The sequence below is a fragment of the Myodes glareolus genome, chromosome 7, assembly GCF_982192425.1.
Source record: "Myodes glareolus chromosome 7, mMyoGla1.1, whole genome shotgun sequence".
Taxonomy (NCBI): Eukaryota; Metazoa; Chordata; class Mammalia; order Rodentia; family Cricetidae; genus Myodes; species Myodes glareolus.
This window is the reverse complement of record NC_142032.1, coordinates 38,004,558-38,025,629: the sequence shown is the minus strand read 5'-3', so window position 1 is coordinate 38,025,629 and position 21,072 is coordinate 38,004,558. Positions and strand designations below refer to the sequence as shown.

General features: G+C 47.1%; 1 protein-coding gene across 2 annotated transcripts in view; it reads right to left on the bottom strand.

Moving 5' to 3' along the window:
- Nucleotides 1-2,234: 2,234 nt before the first annotated feature.
- Nucleotides 2,235-21,072, bottom strand: part of Entrep1 (endosomal transmembrane epsin interactor 1) — a 59,847-nt gene continuing 41,009 nt past the window's right edge. For both annotated transcript variants that reach the window (XM_048438720.3, XM_048438719.3), the window contains 8 exons: nt 17,489-17,617; nt 15,477-15,584; nt 14,609-14,742; nt 9,106-9,235; nt 8,907-8,985; nt 7,398-7,550; nt 4,731-5,023; nt 2,235-3,077 (listed from right to left, as the gene is read on the bottom strand). In XM_048438720.3, the coding sequence (XP_048294677.2) occupies nt 2,871-3,077; nt 4,731-5,023; nt 7,398-7,550; nt 8,907-8,985; nt 9,106-9,235; nt 14,609-14,742; nt 15,477-15,584; nt 17,489-17,617 (1,233 nt within the window). In that variant the 3' untranslated portion in view covers nt 2,235-2,870. The remainder of the gene's footprint in view (nt 3,078-4,730; nt 5,024-7,397; nt 7,551-8,906; nt 8,986-9,105; nt 9,236-14,608; nt 14,743-15,476; nt 15,585-17,488; nt 17,618-21,072) is intronic.

Sequence of the window (21,072 nt, the reverse complement as noted above, 5' to 3'; positions counted from 1 at the left end):
TTTAACTGTGTGAGGGTGTGTTACATTTGTTTGTGCTGCATTTGTTTAATTATGTAAAGATGGGTCACATTTGTTTCACCTTGCCTGCCTAAGGCCCCTGATTGGTCTAATAAAAAGCCCACCATTCAGTAGCTAGGCAGGAGAGGGATAGGCAGGGCTGACAGGCAGAGGAAATAAGTAGGAGGAAAAATATAGGCTCAAAGGAGAAACAAGAGAAGAGGATGGGGTAGAAAGGCAGATATGCCCAGGACCAGAAAAGCCAGACAGCCAACAGATAGCCAGCCATGAGAAGCCGTGAAAGTAAAATATACAGAAAGGAAGAAAAGTAAAAAGCCCTAAGGCAAAATGTAGGTGAAGAAAAACAAGTTAGTTATAAGAGCTAGCGGGACAAGCATACGATAAGGTTGAGCATTAATAACTAATAAGAAGTCCCCATGTCAATGATTTGGGAGCTGGTTGGTGCTCCCCCGCCAAAAAAAAGAGCTGCTACAGATGGCCAGGAGAATCTTCATACCATGCCTGAAAGGCTCTCGCTCCTGACATCTAGCTGGCTCTAGAGCCTTCTGTGCCTCTGAGCCTCTGAGGCCTTCTGTGAGCCTAGTGGTGGTCGTCAGAGGCAACCAGCAAAGGACTCAAAAAAGGAGTTGGAAGGAGGAGCAGCTAGAGAGGAAAGTGGAGTGGGGGCTGGGCAGAGGGTGTGTGCGCGCAAGGTGGATGCTCAGGGAAGTGGCAACACTCAGCCGCATGGACAGTCTGTCCTGTGAGCAAGCCATCAGCAGTCATGCCAGAGATCCCCTGCTGCAGAGACTCACAAGAAAGACAGGAGCTTGACGGTGGGCAGCAGACCAGCCTCAGGTGACAAGCTACCGCGTGACAAAGAGGACTTCTGGAGAAGCCAGAAGATGTGTGCCTCTCTCGGGATGGGGTAGAGGTGGTAAGAACAGAAATTGCCCTCTGAGAAGTCACTGCTACTCTCCACTCGGGTGGCTCACTCGGGCACAGTCAGCCAAACCCAGCCTTGCCATGGCCCTTCATTTCTCCTTCATTTCTAGATGCTTCCACAGCCCGCTTCCCACCGCAGTTCAGTGACCCTGGGGCTCACTCCACTTCTCACTCTGGCATGAGGGGCAGATGTGGAGGCAGGGGGTGAGAGTCCCATGAGCCAAGCGGGAAGCTCGACAACGTCCTTACAGAAAGGGGACACACCAATACTGCTCCCTGGGAAGTGGAGACAGGGAAAGGTGGCTGAGTTCAACCACCTTCGTGTGAATGTCAGCTCTGCCCCTTGGCTTCTGTGCGACCTTGGACACGTTACACAATATTATTGTCCTATAGAATGGAGACAGTGGCAGCTCCCACCCAACAGGCTGTCATGAGCATCAGATGAGAATATAACAACCTCATCACAGTACTGAGGGGGCCCAATAAGAATCAGTGTGCACCTCCCAGGCAGCCTTAGTCCAGCCCCTTGCTTTCTTTCCTATCTACATTAACTCTTTCCCGAGTAGCATGGTGATCTTTTAAAAATATGATTAATCTTATCTTTCTTGTGCTAGAAACATCCGCCGTATCTCACTGTTAGCATAGAACGCGGCTTGCTGGGCTCCCACCCAACTATCCTTCGGAACACGTCTGTGGTCACTAGTCGGTTTGGCCTCCTGTCTGCCTGAAGCAAAGGAATGCCTAATCCTCAAAGTCATGACCCAGCTCAAATATCACTTCCTCAAAGATGTCCCCCTAACCCCCCTCTTACTTTTTAGCACTAATCCTACCAGTAATTGCTTTATTGATTTTTTGTTCAGGACCGCGCTAGAATGCAAGTCCACGGCGCCACTCAGCCTAGCGTTTCTAAAATCTATCCTAGGGCTTGTCTAATGCACTATTATCTGTGATGTTCAGGTACTGTGGAAATGAAACTCATGTGGTGGCCATTAGGGTGCTCCGAACACCACATCCCCAAACTCCAAACCCCTAAGACAGTGGTTCTCAACCTGTGGGTCGCAACTCTGATAAACCTCTAGCTCCAAAAAAAAATATTTTTTCCATTATGATTCGTAACCGTAACAAAATTACAATTATGAAGCAGCAACAAAAATAATGTTATGGTTGGGGACCAGCACAACGTGAGGAACTGTCTTAAGAGGTCGCAGCATCAGGAAGGGTGAGAACCACTGCTCTTTGGGTTGAGGCCTGTACAACGGAGTGCACACAAATCCTCCACACGGAGCCCAGAATTCCAAAGCCAACATTTTATTCTCTCTCCTCCCTTAAGTATTCTAGCTTGCAAGCATGAATAAACGGAATCAACCATAGCCCTCCCCCTTAATGCCCTTCATGAAAAATCACCGCTTAGCAGGTCTCCTATCCTTCCTAAAGACGGGATGGGAGGGTAACCCAGAGGAGGCTGGAGGACTGCAGTCACATGGGGTTAATCATCATGGCTCCTGCCAGCTCCTCTCACGGAGCGGCCAGAGGCCGCAGGCACCTATAAATAGCCCAGCAGCTCTCCCCTTACAGCAAGGGAATGAACCTGACAACAACAAGAGCCATAAGGGGTGAGGCAGGCAAAGACTCTTGAGCCTGCTTTTGGCTCACCCAGTGCGTGCCCCGATGGGGATGCTGCAAGATGCAGCAGACAGAGGCTCCCTGCCTTCACTTCCAACTGGGAGCACACAGACAGGAAGGGACCTACTTCACCCGAGTTCACCTCAGTGCCCTCGTCAGCAAAAACAGGGGCCAAAGAGCAGGAATAAGTATTCTCCCACGGACCCCTGTTTTCAGGTTCCCAGGGGGCACCCCCAGCTCCCAGACAGTAAACAGCACTGAGGAAGGACATCCTTCCTTTGGACTGGCTTTCCTTGTCACTCAGTTCACAGGACAGTCTCTCGAATGACGCCTATGAGGCTGTGTGGCCTCTCAGCTTCAGCTCGCTGCTGGGGCCTCCGCTCAGCTCTAGGCCTTCCTGCCAGGGAAAAGGTGCTCAGGTCTCCACAGCTGCGCAGGTGCAGCAGGCCCGGCTGTCTCCTCAAGGTCAGCACATGGGCCTGGGAAGTGCTGGGCTGTGGTGGGGCCATTATCTTTGGAAAAAGAAGAGAAGGGAAGAAGTTAGCCTCACCAGGGCTGGCCTTCTGACCCAGCCCCCTGTGTCTGTCTGTGGGTTTTCATGTTTAGGTGCTTCAGAACAGACAGGGGTGTTTTCCAAAGCAAGAAAACTCTTGTTAATTATATTCACCTATAAGGCTTGTTCCTGTCTCCTAACTAAGAAGACAATTGACTGTATTCTTCATCAAATTTGACTAAAATAAGACAAGTGTTATTTTTTAACTGGGGGTGAATAAAATGGATCTAAAGAAAGTGTGAAAAGCTGAGGGGTGTTGGAAATAAAATGTACTCTTGCATTGTCCTTGCCTCCTTTTCACTGGGGACGGGGTGTGGCACTGATACCCCCATGTGGGGTTCAGAAGCAAAAGCCCTCAGTTGATGACCCAGAATCTGTAACAATAGCCTCCATACTGGAACTTCCAACTGGTCTGGGGCAAAAGATTCGTTAAACAGGAGCTTGCTAGAGCCTGTTTTTCCTGTATGCCAGAGCGCCTGGTGGACTTTCTGCCATCGAGAAACAATGCCAAAGGGGAAGAGGCAGGAATGACAGTGGGAGCATCTCAGAGATGGCAGCCTGACCCGGAGCCACTGGCTGACCACTCTTGAAGAGCGAGCTGCAGGAGGGTATGGAAGCCAAGTATCTCCTCCTCTAACTAATCAGATCATCCTTTTCCCATGGGCTCCTGGGGACTGGGAGAGGCTCTGACTTTAAATTTTGGTATGTATGTATGTATGGATGGATGGATGGATGATGGATGGATTGATGGATGAGGCCAGAGAGTGGAAAGGAGGAGCAGAAAGGAAAGTGAAGAGGTGAAGTGTTCAAATCCACCTGGAATGGTGAAGTAGTGACTACACTGAGAACCAGCCCAACTCAGCATGAGACACATTTGTTGGGCACTCTGAGGGCAAAGGCACAGAGCAGGTAACACTGGGCATTGTGGTGTACTGTGTCCACAGCATCTGCCCCACTGACCCAGAAGAATGAGTAAATAGCCAAACGGTAACAGCAGCTCCCAGAGGGGTAAAGAGATGGTTCTTGCTGGGAGAAAATTCCACTTACTTAAAGATACAGGGCTGGAGACTGCCCCACCTAACCCTTCCCTTTAAAGACAGGAAACCCAAGGCCCAAATGGATTCCATCCATGCCTAGTTTTGTCTTTTCCCAGGGCAGCTTCAGTTAAGGAGCCTTTTACTTTCTAATCTATGGAACAAAAGGTATTTGTTCCTCTAAGTCTGGTCAGATAACTTGTCTGGCCCAGAAACGCATAGGCACAGGAACAGCTGCTCGAACCTTGCCCATCTTGGGAGTCTGTCATCATCTTTAAGGGCGGAGAAAACACCACATCCTGGGCTGTCCCCGACTGAGGAAATCATAAATGGGGTGAACTCCGTAGTGCCCAGATCTGTTGCTTTCTACAAGGGATGGCTCCACCTTCCAGAAAGTGGGGTTCTGTTCCCTTGGCCAAGACACTGTGGGAAAGGGACAAAGCCCAGAAGGAAAGCTCTGTCGTTTCCTCTCTGGTGACACAGCCCCACCCCCAGGTCCCTAAAGACTGTAATCATGGACTTCAGCTACCGTAGACACCGGTTATTGGATGCACGCCTGATATTGATCAGAACAGTACCTGTTCTAGGAAACTGGCGCTTGTGATGGCTTCCTCCATGTGCTCCTCATCAGACTTCAGGACGGATTTTATGTTCTCTACAAGTTCATGGATGTCCGGAGTCATGCTGCAAGAGGACTGCTCCAGGAACCTGGCCACTAGCAGTTTGGTGTCTATGTAAGACCTGTAATCTATCAAAGAGCGGGGTCTGCCTCGTGATGCCCTTGGTCGCGCACCTCTCCTCAGAGTCACCGCAGCCAGCTCTAGCCTCCTTTCTGTCTGAGTTGCAGCTTCGCAGCTGAGCACTGGGGTAGCTGTGAACAGAAGTAAATAACAAGTTACCACTGGCCAAGCCCCCTGCGAACACCAGCCACAAATCTCTGCATAGACAACAACATCTAGCAGATATCTGAGGTCATGCATGCACTTCTCACCTTCATCTTGAAGAAGGAAAGAAAGGAAGGACAATGAAACCTACACAAGCCTATTGTGTGAAGCGTACTTCCAATAGGCTATGTCCCGAGATGCTGGACCACGGCCCATACACATTCCCAAGGCAAAGACGGACGACACAGCACAGAATTCATGGTGCACGCCACGGTGGAATGTGTTTCATGGGGTACGGCAGGAAGATAGGAATGGATGGCCAAGCAGAGGAAAGATGGCGGACCCATGACAGAATGTCGGGGATATAGAAGATACAGAGTGGTCAAAGAGAGGAGGGGCTGATGGGAGACTTGAAGGATGGGCAGAATGTTTACTGCCACAGTACCTCTGTCCTGAACATCCTCAAGGGCACTGTACTGCCTTCTATTGCCGAGGCTCACACCACAGCTAGGAGGCAGACCTATGGCTATTACATAAAACGGGGTGCAGAAAGTCACATCACTCCAGAAGGCAAAGGAAGGTCTAAAAATCCACCGCAGTTCTAATTTCCGAAGGTGCCGCCATCGATAAAGGTATAAAGACTGGCAGGAAGTTGCTTCACCATGAATGGGGTGAAGAAAGGAATCCTCAGATCTGATCGCCATGTGTCCAGAAGACTTCAGGGCACACAGCTGTCAACCTGGATCTGTAAAGGCCTCATAAGTGGGGATTTAGATACTGAGGGAAGCAGGAAGCAGAGGGTGGAAGGGCAGGCGGAGGAAAGGAAGGCTCTAGAGAAAGGTAACAGGAGTTTTGAACCAGAGGTAGAAGCTGTCCTTCCAGCTTGCCAAGTGCATGTTATAGACAACGTGTCTTCAAGACACCCAGAAATACACCTAAAGCTGTGGGGTGACTGAATGGGGTTCACACTCTCTCAATGAAGGCAACTTGGTGCCTTCCCCAACAAAACAAGCCAAAGGAATAGATAATGTCCCTTCCTCCACAGGACTGCAGAAGGCAAAGGGGAGCGAGGAAGGTCTCCATCTGCTGTGCCGACAGTTCAGTGCTCCTGGAAGCTGGAACACAGCCAGCTCGAAGGCTCAACTTGCCAGGTAGGATATGGGAGACACACAATGAAGGTGGGGTTTGGAACCAGAGGCCAGGCTGCCAAGCCTACTGGTCTGCAGAGGCGCACAGCTAGTCTCAGGAGGTGGGGCTTCCTTCCCTCCTGGAAGCTGCTGCAGAGACAAGAGAAGTGTCCTCTGTGGCTTCCATATGGTCAGTCAGAGCTGTGACAAATGACACTCACTGTCAGAGGGACAGAGAGACCACAAGGGCCAGACAGGACCCAAGAGAGCAAGGTTAGAGGAGGTCCAATTACCTGCACAGAGTTCCCGAAGAGCAGAGAGTAACTGCTAGATTAATTCCTCAAAGAGACCCCACTGGCTAAATTACAAAAGCTGTTCACTCTATTCCTTTGTTTCCTTTATTTTTATATACCTTTCTATAATGAGAGATGTTTATAAACATTAAGGTATTCATATATTCAAAAAAGGCTTAGCGATATTATTTTGAAATTTTCAAGTTATTCAACATCTATCTATACTCAAACAAACCCCAAAACAAGAGGGAGGGAGATAAAATACATGAACATGTTTTACTATATCCAAAGTTTTAAAGACATGGTTAGATCTCAATAATTAAGACTACTCAAACACAGGGGAAAAAAAGCGAACTAATACAAGATCATGGAGCCAAAGAGTAAAGACATATGCCCCTTGACTGGTCTCACAGGCTGCCAGCAGCTAGGAATCAGGATGTGGTTTACATAATAATCTTGCAGTTATGCCCAGCATAGCAGCATGTGCAACCAAATGCTATTGCCGATGACTTCAGGAACACACTCTACCAGCCTAAAACCAAGTGCCAGGGCCGGTAAGATGGCTCCTCAGCTAAAGACACTTGCCTCCCACATGGCAGTCTGAGAAGATCCCCAGAACCCATGTGGTAGAAGGGAACTCGCCCATACAAGTTGTCCCTCCACCTCCATCTATGCACCATAGTGCACCCACCCTCCCTTGAGACACACAAAGAAATGAGTCTTTTCTAATTTTAAAGACATACCACATGTATTTTCCAAATGTGAAACGTAAAATATCTTATTTTCCCGTGGTCTCTTAACCTCCCTCAAGATACCATTTAAATTTGCAGGGCTCAGCTAGCAAGAGCCATCTGATTGTATCTGGCCCCTCTGAACAATACTTAGCACCAATCAAATAAGCACAGTAGTCTATCTACCAAAGACCTGGGGAATGACATCACCTCTCTCCTCTGAATGGTGAAGCAAAGGGTCGCTCTTCGACCTTGTCCTCAGGGGTGGGAGGGCCCGCCGGCTTCTGGGAGGTTGTACCAGGTTGGAAAGAGGAGTTGGTGCAGGTGTGTTTTCTTCACCAGCTGTGTTAGGTAGAACCCCACCTGATTTTTTAAAAAAAAAATAATAAAAATAAAAGAAACACGTTATTTCAACAGCTGCGGCCTTCAAAATGTTGGCCAGGAAACACCTGCGGGCCCAAACCTGCCAGGGCAACAGTAATAAAATTAATAACATTTATTTAGGCTGGCGGCCCAGTCAGTTTTTCATTCCCAGCACCATGGCAAAACCTTCATCTTCAGATCACCCTGCCGCACTTAAAACAAGCAAACAAGGACAACTATAAGGCCAAAGGGAAAAATTAAGAAGCCATGCAAGCACACCAGTTTGGTTTGTTTCCTAGGGGTGTTCAGAATCTTTCTCACTGGGGCATCCTGATGCAGTCTCCAGGAGCACCTGAGTTTCTCACAGCATCTGGCTCTTCAGGGAGGTGCTACCTACACGGGTGAGGAGGGTGCTACCCAAAGCTAGCAGATGACCATCTGCCTGGCCCAGACCATACCCAAGTTGGGACACTCTCAACAGTCCAGCAAAGGAACCAGTGGCTGTAAAATGAAGCAGAAAATCACACTAGATCGGGTGATCCCTGCTCAGGAAACGCAGCTACATCAATTGGAAAGCTGAGGTTCTGATTAGAAAAGTCCTTTTATAAATAAATAAGAACCACAAACATGCTGTTTTATAATTCTTCTCAAGGTAGGGTTGTAGCTCAGTGGCAGAAACCCAGTCTGCCCCCTCCCAAGGGTAAGGGGAACAGAAAAACGCTCCAAAGAGCACTGCTGAGAAGTTGCCTCCATTGGAAACGGCAGAAAGTTGATCCATTAGTTATTGCCGTCCGCAGCTCTGTGCCAGTGGACAGTTCTCTAGGCCATCTAAAACCTCCCCAAAGGCAGAAAGCTGGGACAACGGTGTCCTTAAATTACAAGGATAGATGTAAATTGACTCTAGCATGGGCCACCGAGCTAAAAAATTCTAATTCTCTGGGCAGTAAAAGCCTTGGTTGTGAATGACAGGGCGAACACACACTGCAAGGCATGAAACTCGTGTTCCTTCGAAGGAGCCTGGTTCATTTCCACAGAACAAAAAAAAAATAGATGAAGAAACACAGGAATCATAAATTAACCTCTACTCTATCCCATGGGTTCCTAAGGATAGTTGATTATTCATAAAAGAGATTTTGTGTTTATCTTTATTTCAGTATATTTTTTCTTCTCCCTGTCCACATTTTAGGTCTTACTTCTAAGCCCTAAGCGTTGACAGGATTTTGGCCCTGACAAGAGGATGTGGGCTGAACCATTTGCTCCAAGAATACCTTACCTCTATCAAAACACTGGTCAGAACATGGAATCGATGTTCTAATCTATTGAATTATGACTTGGGGCAGTGAAGACGTGTACTACCTTGAGTTAATTGTGTGCAAACTGACTCCAATGGGCTCCCAACAGCTTCTGGTCCTTCTGGCCTTTGGAATGAAGACTCCTATACCACAGAGGAAGGGAGAAAGATTTATTTATTTTTTTGTGATGCTCAAGTCACTGCTCAGATGACCCCAGTAAACTCCTCAGATGATGTAAGGGCACCTGTTTCCTCTGGACATACCTGCTCCTGGTCAATCTGGCTCACCACAGCTTCATACGGAGGTGGGGGATCCAGAGGACAGAACACTTCCACACCCTTGATCCGTGCTCCATAGATGTGTGGCAGTGGGATAACATCAGAACCAACCATCCTAGAGAAAGCACCTGGGCGTCAGGAGGCGCGCTCTGCACACTGGCCCCTACAACTGGACCCTCTGCCTTTGCCTCTAGGCTGGGAGGAAAACCACTCACAGTGGCTCAGTCCAGAAGAGGGCTAGCCATCCAAGCTGTCCGTAGGGGGTCCTTAGGCAAGTGACAGAGTATAAAATTAAATGCCTTTTTTTTTTCATTTAAATACACCAGTGAAAACACAAACGATAGTCCACAGCGACAGAAAGCACAGGTGACCGCCAGGCTTGGGGGAAGGAGACTGGGGGATGACTGTTTATGTCAGTTATGTTTTAGAACAAGAGAGAGGAAGAGGTTGCACAGTGCAATGGATACGCTGAAGGCCACTGAGTCATTAACAGTCAAAGCAGCTAAGCATGAGAGACGTCTTGGTCCTCTCCTTATTAGTCCACAGAGAAAGCTGCTTGCCTTGGTTTCCTTAATGTCTGATTCATGAGAGGACTTCACTGCTAATTATTTAAGAGGAATTCATTTCAAACAAAAGTTGAGCAATGCCACAGCTTAAAGCCAAAACAGGCGCCAACAGAAAGAACCACAAAGTGACTCCCACATCTTCCTCAGGGAGGTATCCTACTCTCCCAGGCTAACGATGCACTGTGCTGGATGTGAGGGACTAGATAAAATTTAAAAACAGTCAGAGGAATGTCAGTGAAAGAGGTGGATTGAGGCTGGCATCATTTTCTCTCTCTCTGAACTTGATCTAGCAAATGTGGCTGGGTTGACAAACTTTGGAATATGTCCTTTGGAATATGGGCACCCCACTCCCAACAACAAAGCTACAGCGAACTGATAACTGTGACAGAGAAACTCAGAGAGTCTCACAATTACCAAGATATGGAGATTGACTTGAGACAGTTACTCTATGTGATGTGAACACGCCCGAACCAGCTGCTGGTTTCCTGTTCATCTCTCCTGGTGCCCCACTTCCTCCCCCAACCCATCCTGCTGGCATCAACCATTTCCACTCTGTTCTTCATCACCCTTCTCTTGTTCCAACACTTCCAGTCTCTAACTGGGGATGAGTGCGGTTCCTTAGAAGGTAGCATCCGCCACAGTTAGCAAGGCAAACGTATGATGCCTCCACTTTACAGAATTACTCAGTGTCCCTTTCCCAGTGCCTTTCTCCCAGTTAAGTTAGGTGCTTTTCCCTCTAATTACTTCTTAAGGAATAGTCTCTTTGATGTTTGTAGAGGGCACAAGGTCCCTGTGCTCACAGACAAGCACTAGGAAACCCAGAAATGTTAAACATGCAAGGTTGTCTCTTTAAAGCACGAGATGTATGACCAGTGAATGGAGCTGGCTAAAAGCCTTGGTTTCCTCTGTGCTATCTGTATGACCACGGCCACATCTGGCTCCCCCAGACTCTTACAAACAAGACTGGAGATGGCTAATAGCTTCCTTAGTTAGGATTTTATTGCTGTGAAGAGACACCATGACAACTCTTTAACTGGGGCTGGCTTACAGTTTCAGAGGTTCAGTCTATTATCATCATGGCAGAAGTATGGCGGCATGCGGGCAGACACGGTGCTAGAGAAAGAGCTGAGAGTTCTATGTCTTGATCCGCAGGCAGCAGAAGGAAACCGCTGGGCATAGTTAAAGCATATGGGGCCGCAAAGCTCACCTTTGAGTGACACACTTCCTCATACAAGGCCACACTTACTCCAACAAGATCACCCCTCCTAAAAGTGCCATTCCCTATGGGCCAAGCATTCAAACACATGAGTCTATGGGAGCCATTCCTTGTCAAACCACCACAATAGCCCGGGTGACCTCTGCACTATCTATATGACAGAGACCACACCAGATCATTTGCTCTATACATAGAACCCATCTAGGGGCTGGATAGGTGACTCAGTGGCTAAGAGCACTAGCTGCCCTTCAAGAGGTCCTCAATTCAATCTCCAGCAATCACATGGAGTCTCACAATCATCTATAAAGAGATCCAATGCCCGCTTCTAGCATGCAGACAGAGCGCTTACATACATAAAATACATAAAAAAAAAAACCTTTAAAAAAAGAACCCATTTAGGGGAGAACTGATTATACTTCGAAAGAGTTTCAATATAATTATACCTTAATCTCTACTGTACACACGGGATTGCGTTACACCAGGAAACATTCTCCAGATTGTACTAAACTTCAGTACTTCGAAAGAGTTTCAATATAATTATACCTTAATCTCTACTGTACACACGGGATTGCGTTACACCAGGAAACATTCTCCAGATTGTACTAAACTTCAGTATGCCTAAAATAAACAGCCTGGGGTCAGACTCTAGAAGTTGGAACCAACACCTGGTACTGAGTCATGGTGAACGGACTTCCTTCTTGCCCCACATGGATCAACACTCTCCTTGCCACGGTGTTTGCAGAGACCCCCGCCCCCCCCCCCGCCACCCAACACACACACAGTTGTCTGTTGCTTTTCCTATAGTTGAGGGACCCTTGACAACAAAATAAAAAACAAAACTCATTAGATTCCCTGCCAATAGTTACAGCAAATAATCAAAAGAAGAAAAGACACTAGAAAACAGGGAACTGAATTTTTTGAAGTAATTAAAAAGTATAAAAAGGTTAAAAAAAAAGTAAAAGCAGAGAACCCTGTACTCAGGCTGTATTAGAGAATGTAAACAAACAATCCCCCCATAACAATGTCTGTTCTTGGAAAAGAAAGGGGAATCTTATTGAAGTTGGTGAAAAGAAAGACTCAAGGCCAGGCACATTTCAGAGACTGATGTTGAGAAGGAGAGGCAGTAACCGGATCTAAAATTCATTTTATTCCTGTGCCCATTATGCTGCCCTGGAAGGAAAGAGTTGAGATTTTTCTATTGGCACCTAACTTGGGAGGTTCCCAGGGTGGGTGTTTAAAGTGTCAAGCATCATTTTCACAACGGAATCCCATGAAAGACTCTTCCTGGGCTGGCTGGAGGGTATTGTCATGAGTGGGCATTCTCCCGGGACAAGGACTTGGGCATGGATTTTATCCCAACTCTCCTATCTAGCTCATGCTGTGTAAGACTCCAACTGCTGAGTGGCTCCAGGAAACTAGACCCTTCCTAGACTTAGTGAAGAAAGCCTAGCTGTTTGAATCAGGGAGACCTACTTTCTCCCTAGAGGGCGGGCCAGTCTTCACCCTTTAATCAGCACAACTCCTAGCATGGTAGTTCCAGCACTTATAAACCTTTGTCCCTTCAGCAAAGGCAGAGGACTGCTGCACCCCTTGCCTGTAGCGTGACTACCCCCAGCACTGTTTGCCCTGTCTGTTATGACAGTTTTTGGCATTCCCAACCCAGTGACGACCACTGCATCCACAGAGGTAAAGATCTTTCTAGCCCATTGGCTACCATTGTATCTACAGAGGTAAGGCAGGGGATTTCCAGGAACCAGGGTCAGGAGAGCAGGCTTTCACCTTAGATACTAAACGACCACAGAATCTCTTCCAGAAGAAAACCCAGAAGTTGGGGAGGGCATTTTACACAATGTGATCACCAAACAAATGACTCTTATGATGACCACTGATGCTGCATTCTGATGGACCACACCTCAAAGTCAGTACCGAAGGAAAGTCTCTCTCCAGGGAAGACACTCCTTACCTTACATCACTTGGGCAAGTAAGAGTTCATGGGGACCATGGCGGTTTGACTAGGAACGGCCCCCATGGTCTCAAAAACGCTGATTCATCAGGGACTGGCACTACTTGAGAGGGATTAGGAGCTGTGGCCTTTCTGGAGTAGATGTAGTCTTGTTGGAGGAAGTGTCCCTGAGGTTGTGCTTTAAGACTTCAAGGGCCCAAGTGAGGCCCAGTGGCTTTCTCTCTCCCTGCTGACTACAGATCCAGATGTCGAACCCTCATACCTCTCCAGCACCATGTCTACCTGCCTGCCACCAGGCTTCCCACGATGATGATGATGGACTGAACCTCTGAAACTGTAAGCCAGCCCCAGTTAAATGCTTTCCTTTATGAGTTGCCGTGGTCATGGTGTCTCTTCGCAGCAACAGAACACTGCCGAAGGTAGAGACGAACAAGACTGTTATTTCCTGGAAAACTATTTTCTCTGGGATCCTTTGTAACTCAGCCCTAGAAGAATCAGCTTGGGAGATTCTAAAGCCAGAGATGGACTGCAGAGAGCCTGCGTTTTGTTGCTGTTCGTCTTTGACATCTGTAGTTCTCCTCTTATTTTCTAGAAGAATCAGAATCATCCCAGCCTGGACCCCATGCTCTGCAATGCCAGCAGGCCACTCTGCAAACAAAAGACTTGCTCTTCTAGACCCAACATGGACATCTGTGCGCCCAGCTGATAGCCCCTCCCCCAGCTTCATGACCATCTCTGTCTCTGCCTGGGCAGGTGTTCCAGAAGGGGCAAGGTGAGACTCAAAGAACATTAGCAATGCTTAGGAGGAACCTATTTCAAATGCATGCATAGCTGTCCTCAACTCTAAATGTACTACAGATATTCAAAAATACACATGCATGATCCCAAATATTAAGCTAAAGATGTTCATTTTTTCCTGTAGTCTCTTTTCCTTTAGGATTTAACCTTTAAACTCAGCATAAGGTCAGTTCTCTAGGGATGCCAGTGCTGTCTTGGTAACCCAGTTGGCTATTCTGGGTTTGGGAAACCTCTAGACACTGAGTACTCTGGTCCTATCAGTCGCATTAGTGATCTAGACTGAGCTCCTCTCCTGGAAGCAAAGGAAATGTCTCTGACTCATTCTATAATCCAGCATGGCACTAAGCAAGCAGTAGAGGATTGATAGTGTTTGGGGAATGGATAAATGAGATTATTCTTTAAAGGTTCAACTCTAGAAATCACTAGCAACCAGACAAATGCATATTTCATTCTAGAAATAGATTTAAGAAAACAGTCAAAATTTGAGCTGGAATTTGAAAATGAAAAAGAAAAAAACATGATACCCATTTTTTCTAAGCCAGAGAGATGCAATTAATATTTTTTTCTTAGTGCCTGCAAAGAATTTCATGACTGCTGAGACCTGCTGATGGTGTTATAATGAAACATCGATTTTACCTAACCGGGCACATTTCCAGGGCAACAGAAATTCTCAATCATGTCAAATTACAGCTGTTATCTCCCTGGGTGTCCATTTTCCCTAGGAAGCTAATGGAAATTGAAAAAGTATATCTCTGGGTCAAGGTTGGACTTATCTTTGGAGTCACCTGGCTTATCAGAGAGAAACAAAAGGGAAGAAAACAACCCTCCAGGACAATCTGTCTGGATTTTGGAGAAGTGGAGCTCAGGCTGGGCATTCCGGAGACCAACAAGTCTGAATGCGGAACGTAGCACGGAGACCCCAGCGGGCTTAGGAATGAATGGTACCTGCGGTTCAGCCGAGGTGTGCAGGAGTAAAATGTAGCAAAGTAGGACGGGGGAGGCACGGGTGGCACGAAGTCATCTGGGTCTGGAATCCGTCCGTGCTCCTCCACTTCTTCTGCAGACATCTGGGATTCATCCTAATTAAACAGCATGTCAGTTGGGAGAAAAGCAATGGATCACACCGCAGGGATTGACAGCTGGGCCAAGACACCGCACGGTGTTTCCTCACACAGTAGGGATGGACAGCTGGGTCGAGACACCACACAGTGCTTCCTCACACAGTAGGGATGGACAGAGAGGCCAAGACACCACACAGCGCTTCCGCACATAGTAGGGATAGACAGAGAGGCCAAGACACCACACAGCGCTTCCACACACAGTAGGGATGGACAGAGAGGCCAAGACACCACACAGCGCTTCTGCACACAGTAGGAATGGACAGCTGGGCCAAGACACCATACAGCGCTTCTGCACACAGTAGGGATGGACAGCTGGGCCAAGACACCACACAGCGCTTCCGCACACAGTAGGGATGGACAGCTGGGCCAAGACACCCCACAGCACTTCCGCACACAGTAGGGATGGACAGCTGGGCCAAGATACCACACAGCGCTTCTGCACACAGTAGGGATGGACAGCTGGGCCAAGACATCGCACAGAGCTTCTGCACACAGTAGGGATGGACAGCTGGGCCAAGATACCACACAGCGCTTCTGACACAGTAGGGATGGACAGCTGGGCCAAGACATCGCACAGAGCTTCCGCACACAGTAGGGATGGACAGCTGGGCCAAGATACCACACAGCGCTTCTGCACACAGTAGGGATGGACAGCTGGGCCAAGACACCACACAGCGCTCTCACACACTTACAATACACGGCCTTCTGCTGGCGAAGATCTGGAGGTAGCGCAGTGCCGCAGCCACCAAACACACTGTGGTGGTCAGGGCGTTCAAGGCACACAGGGCGAACAGAACCTTCTGGAAACAACAAGACCACTGATCAGAGAGCAGTGTAAAATCATACCAATAACAGCACTGCAAGCTGGCAAGCTTCCAAGCAGACAATAGCTACCAGGGAGTTAAGTAGCATCTGGCTTGTGGAAAGTGCTGATGTAAATGCTGGCTAGTGTAACCCTCTGCCAGAATGGAGGTTATTACTTCATTTTAAAACCTATGTAGTTACAGCTACTTTGAAGACTAAGGGAGGAGGATCATGAGTTCAAAACCAGACTGGGCAATACAAATAGAGTAAGACTGCCTATACAAACAAACAAAACCAAAGCCAACCTAGACTGGATACAGTAAGAAACACCTGTAATCCCAGCACCCTGAAGGCTTGAGGCAGGAGGATCAGGATCTGAGTTCCAGGTCAGATGCCAATTCAAAAAAAACAAGTAACCTAAAGCACACACACACACACACACACACACACACACACACACCGGAAGTTCCCTGTCTCACAAAGGCCTAGTGTTACATACAGGGCAGTCAGACCTTCACGTTCAAAGGGTTCACCACACAAATTCAATGAATCCCAAATGGAAAACGCTCAAAAAAGAACAAAGCTGTGCTGAACATGCGCAGATCCATTTTGTGTCATTTTTTTCTTAAATGATATAACAACTATTTGTAAAATACTTCACAGTAGGTCCTGCCTCTAACAATGGCTCAAGCATGCAGACACGTGTGTGCAGGTTATGTGCAAACCTATGCCATTTTATGGAAGGGGCTTGGGTGTGACAGAGTTCAGTCTCCTCAGGGGTACTGGTGCCAATCTCCCAGGGGCACAAAGGGACCCGTTAGAAGCGTCTGATGGCTAACTAGAAATGTTCCCTACCAGAAGAACAGTGAGAATCTTCTGTGATTGGTGCCCCACCCACCCCACCCCAGCACATCCCGGCAAGATGCAATCCACTTAATGTGAGGTCACTTCTTCTACTTTGGAGCCACAGGCAGTGATGCCCCCCTTAGGCACCCAGCTACACACAGAGGGAACCAAGGGCAGCCAGCGAGTAAACAGGACTTCTTTCCTCAAAATAGCAACAAAGGCAACACTGAAAGTTGCTGTGGCTACAGCCCCGGCTCCTTCAGGGGCTTTCCCCAGCTATGCCAGGCTTAGACCGCTCCAGATGACTCAGCTGCCAAATATGCAGAAGCCAAAGCAGGCAGGTCATTTTGTAAGTCCTGTGCTGTACAGAGCTGAGAACTCTGAAGAGTTCTCTCTCTGTGCTTCCTCCCTCCTCCTCCTCCTTGCCGAAACCAAAGATCTAAAGAGAGTCAGTGATGGTCGACTAACCAACAGCTAAGTGATCACCAGATGATTTTGCCACCCACTGCAGCCAGGCTACAGTCATCTGGCTCCATCATAAAAGCTCCTTGACCTGAATCTTTTGTGTATTTTCCCAAATTTCTTTTAGTTATTATAATTGTTGCCTATTAAACAAGAGACAAAGATCTCAAGCATCTCCTGTATTTTCTGGCTGATCTTGGTCTAGGTGTCCTAAAACGGCAGCATTCAACAAGTTCATGCAACTCCCCACAAAGGAAGAAGAATGCCAAGTCAGTGTGCAACTAGGCTTTCCTGAAAGCTACGCCTCGGATGTGCGTATAAACACACTTAGACTCTTTTCCAATTTGATTTTACAAGTTTATATTCTTTAATGCACTGAAATCTCTCCATGCTTAAGATGCAATCTGTGGCCTTCTCTCCAGTCCATTCTGGCTGTGGGTCATTAGTGAGGGGCTGCTCAAAGTTGCTTTTAGCAGTTTGACTATTAGAAAGCCATCGCTGAAAGGGAATATCTCAAAGAGCCTTCTAGCCCTACCCCCATGTCTCCCCCCCAGGTCCCCCCGGGTGTATGTCTTGGTGGTGCCCAGCATACCTTAAGCAGAAGGTGGACAGCATTGCAAGGTTGAACTGGAAAGAGTTTCAAGGCATTTTCCTTGTCTGTGCATTTGGCTGGTTGAAATTCTTCACAACAGAAGCAGATCTTGCCTTCTCCTAAGTCCACCTGAAGTAAAGATGCAGAACAAAGATTCTATTATGGGGGGGCGGGGAAGAAACCCTCTTGCTACACCATATGGCACATGTCATATAGGACATGATGTGTACGGTATCAGTCAAGATTTATTTTACTTTTAATTGAGTGTGTGTCTGTGTGTGTGTGTGTGTGTGTGAAAGAGAGAGAGAGAGAGCATAAGCACACGTGCGCGCGCACACACACACACACACACACACGCATGCACGCACGCGCACATACACACACACACACACACACACACGCACATACGCAACGTCAAACAAACAAAAAGGCCAAAAGAGGGCACTGGAGCCCTAGGAGCTGAAGTGACAAGAAGTTGTAAGCCACCCGACATGGGTGCTAGGAGATGAATTTGGGTCTTCCAGAAGGGGAAGACATGCTCTTAATGGCTGATCCATCTCTCCAGGCCAAATGTTCATTCCTTATAAATGCTACAAGGTACGCCAACATGGGGCTCTGTTTGTCACATTGCTTTGGGGACTCAGAGTTGTGAAACATCCACCATCTCAGCGCGGTGGCACGAGTGACATATCTAAGGGACAGGGAGCACAGAGTAAACGACACTTAGAGCAGGAATGTCAGACAAAATGTAGGCGTCCAATGTACAGAGTTCAAACAATTGTCTAAAATAAAAGATTGTGTGCTGAGGGTAACAAAAAAGTCACTAGCGGTTCATCTGAAATGCAAACTCAGTTGAGTAGTCTATAGCTTTACTAATCAGAGTAGTCAAGGTTAGTGTTGCCTGTCACTTTAACTCATAACTCTGTGGCCTAAGTGAATCACATGCTCGACTTTGATTTCAAGAAGGCAAAAGAATCCCAATCTATCTCAAGGGTAAGAAGCACAGGGTGAATTCTGTGAACCGTGGTCCTGGACCATGTAGAACGCCACACACACACACACACACACACACACACACACACACCCGCTCATTCTCAATGCAGGCATAGGTTTTCAGTGAAGTGAAAATCGATGAGTAACCTTGTACACTCTTAGTAAGGTGTTCTGCAAACTTTTGGCCATTTTCAAGTTATTTTTAAGCAAGCTGAGAAAATACATAACTCCTGGCTTGTATAAATAAAACCCAAAACTAGAGGCCAGAGGCAATCTTTCTTTCTTGGTCTGCAGTCTGATCTGGTGAAGTTGGCATTGCTTACCTTTTTCCTAAAATGTAAGCATTCACTAATTGGTAATTTGGCGGCTCTCAATTCACTACCTGCAAACTCCTCAGGAATCTTCAAGGACTGTACAGTCAGTCTTAACTCTTAAAGTGAGGGAGGCTATTTTTCTTACTGAACTGATGTTCTTAACCTCTAGTTGAAGTACTGAGTTTCATAGTTTGGTAAAAGTAAGAAAAAAATTTGGTTCTTCATATTGAAATTGAGTAGGAAACTAAAAGGAAAAAAAAAACCCACTGTTGGAGTATGCACCATTTGGGGGAATCAGCTAATGTAGTTTACTTTCTCTTTTGAGGTAAAATTAGTATATTATATGTAAATTAAACTGGGGGTGTGCATGTGTTTAATCCCAGCCTTTGGGCACAAAGGCAGGTAAATCTCTGCAAAGACAGTGTGGTCTACAGAGTGAGTTCCAGGACAGCCAGGACTACAAAGATAAACACTGTCTCAAAAAAACAAATGAAACAAAAAAATTAAATTAAAAAATTACATATACACAAGTAGTAAGTATATCGTTTGAGAAGTGTCAGCAGTATACTCTTGCAACCCAGAGTCTTCTCAGCACCAACTGTTACCATCATATCCAAGAGCATCCTTCATGGCCTGCAGCCTCTGGCCGCTTCCTCTCCAGGGACAACCACCCTTCATTCTTTTTGCTCCCGTAGATTAGTATGACCCCATCTAGACCTCCATGGATTCTAACATTTTTTTATGCTTCCTCATAAAACAATGTTTACATGGATGCATTATTATATCAGGTTTTTATATACATTCTGTCTCTGATACAAAGAATGACAACCAGTCACCTTGATGGGCTCTCTGATTATCTCTACAGTGCATCCCATAACTCGGTCCCTCATGTTTTGCCTACTGACACCTCAACTTCAGAAACATCCCCACACCTGAGGCCCCACACAGAGAGTCACAGGGTTATCTGTATTAGAATTTTCCCACCATTGTCTCAGTGCTGTGGAGAAGTCCCACTGTTGACATCAACATTAGTTTCTCACCCTCTAAGTGAAAAGGACCACAGCCACTCAATCAGGCTCTCTTTCTAAGCTAGGCTCCACAGATGGGGCAGCCCTCCCACCTCTCGGCATCCCTTTGTCCTCCTCCTGACTCTCATAAAGTTGTGACGCCTGAGCCAGCACCAACCACAGTACTGAGAGGTGACAAATCAATCCTCCTGCAGATGACAACTAACTTATCCTGCTTTCTCCTCATGGGAACCGAACTGATTTCCACATGACTCAGGGGGGTTTCCATTTTTGGTCCTTGGTGCAAGCCTCCAGGCCTCACCCAAAGACCCATATTCCATAGTTCCCTCGGATAGTGCTAGGAGTCACTTTACAAAGCGTCCCTTCCTCACCAGCCCATTCTTGCTGTTTAGTGAAGGGAGTCACAGGCTGGGGAGGGGGAGTTAGCAAGGCTACAGTCTCCCACCAGACAGCCAAGGACACGTCTGCTGTCTGCAAGCTTCAGGGTGAACCCAGATAGATGGCAGGATCCAGTTGAGTGCAAGCTAATCCCTTGAAACTTGAAAGTTTAATCATTACATGGTCATGAATGACAGCTACTGTTCCTATGTGCCACAAGGAAGTCCCTGAGGCTCTGTGCAAACGACAGCAAGCCAGTAAGCGACAGTGCATTTTGTGTTCCTGCTCCTGCACCACCCTTGCCAACTGAACACCCACACCTTCATTTCTGATCCCACCTCTGCTCCGTGTGGCTAAAGATCTGCTCTGATTTCTCTTCAAATGCTTTAAGTCATCTCAAAAATACCTGTAAAATGTTCCCCAATTGCAAATGCTAAACCCCACCCTTCAACCTCAAAGTCATTACCTCGTCGTCAGAGTGTTTTATCACACCAATAGAAATGCTAACAAGTACAAGTCCCTTTCACGCTAATCAGCCTCATCCCTGAAGAGACTCTGTAGCAGCTTCCTTTCTAGAACGACCGCCACTGGGCGTCTCGTATTGGATTGAACATCTATTTTCTATTTCATCTGACGACACCCGCATCATACCAACTGGTCACCTATTGCTCATCACTATCATTTGAACCAAAAGCTTTAGTGTTTGTTTTAAAATTTTCAAAGGGTGTGAGAAAGAATAACAGGTTTTGAGAGTCCCTGGGGAGCTTTCCTGATTGCGAAGGTTGTGGGTTTCACCGCAAAGCTTTGACCACAGTTTTTTCTCATAATAAGCCAGCCTTCTTGGCTTGTATCCTCATCATTTCAATAAGGT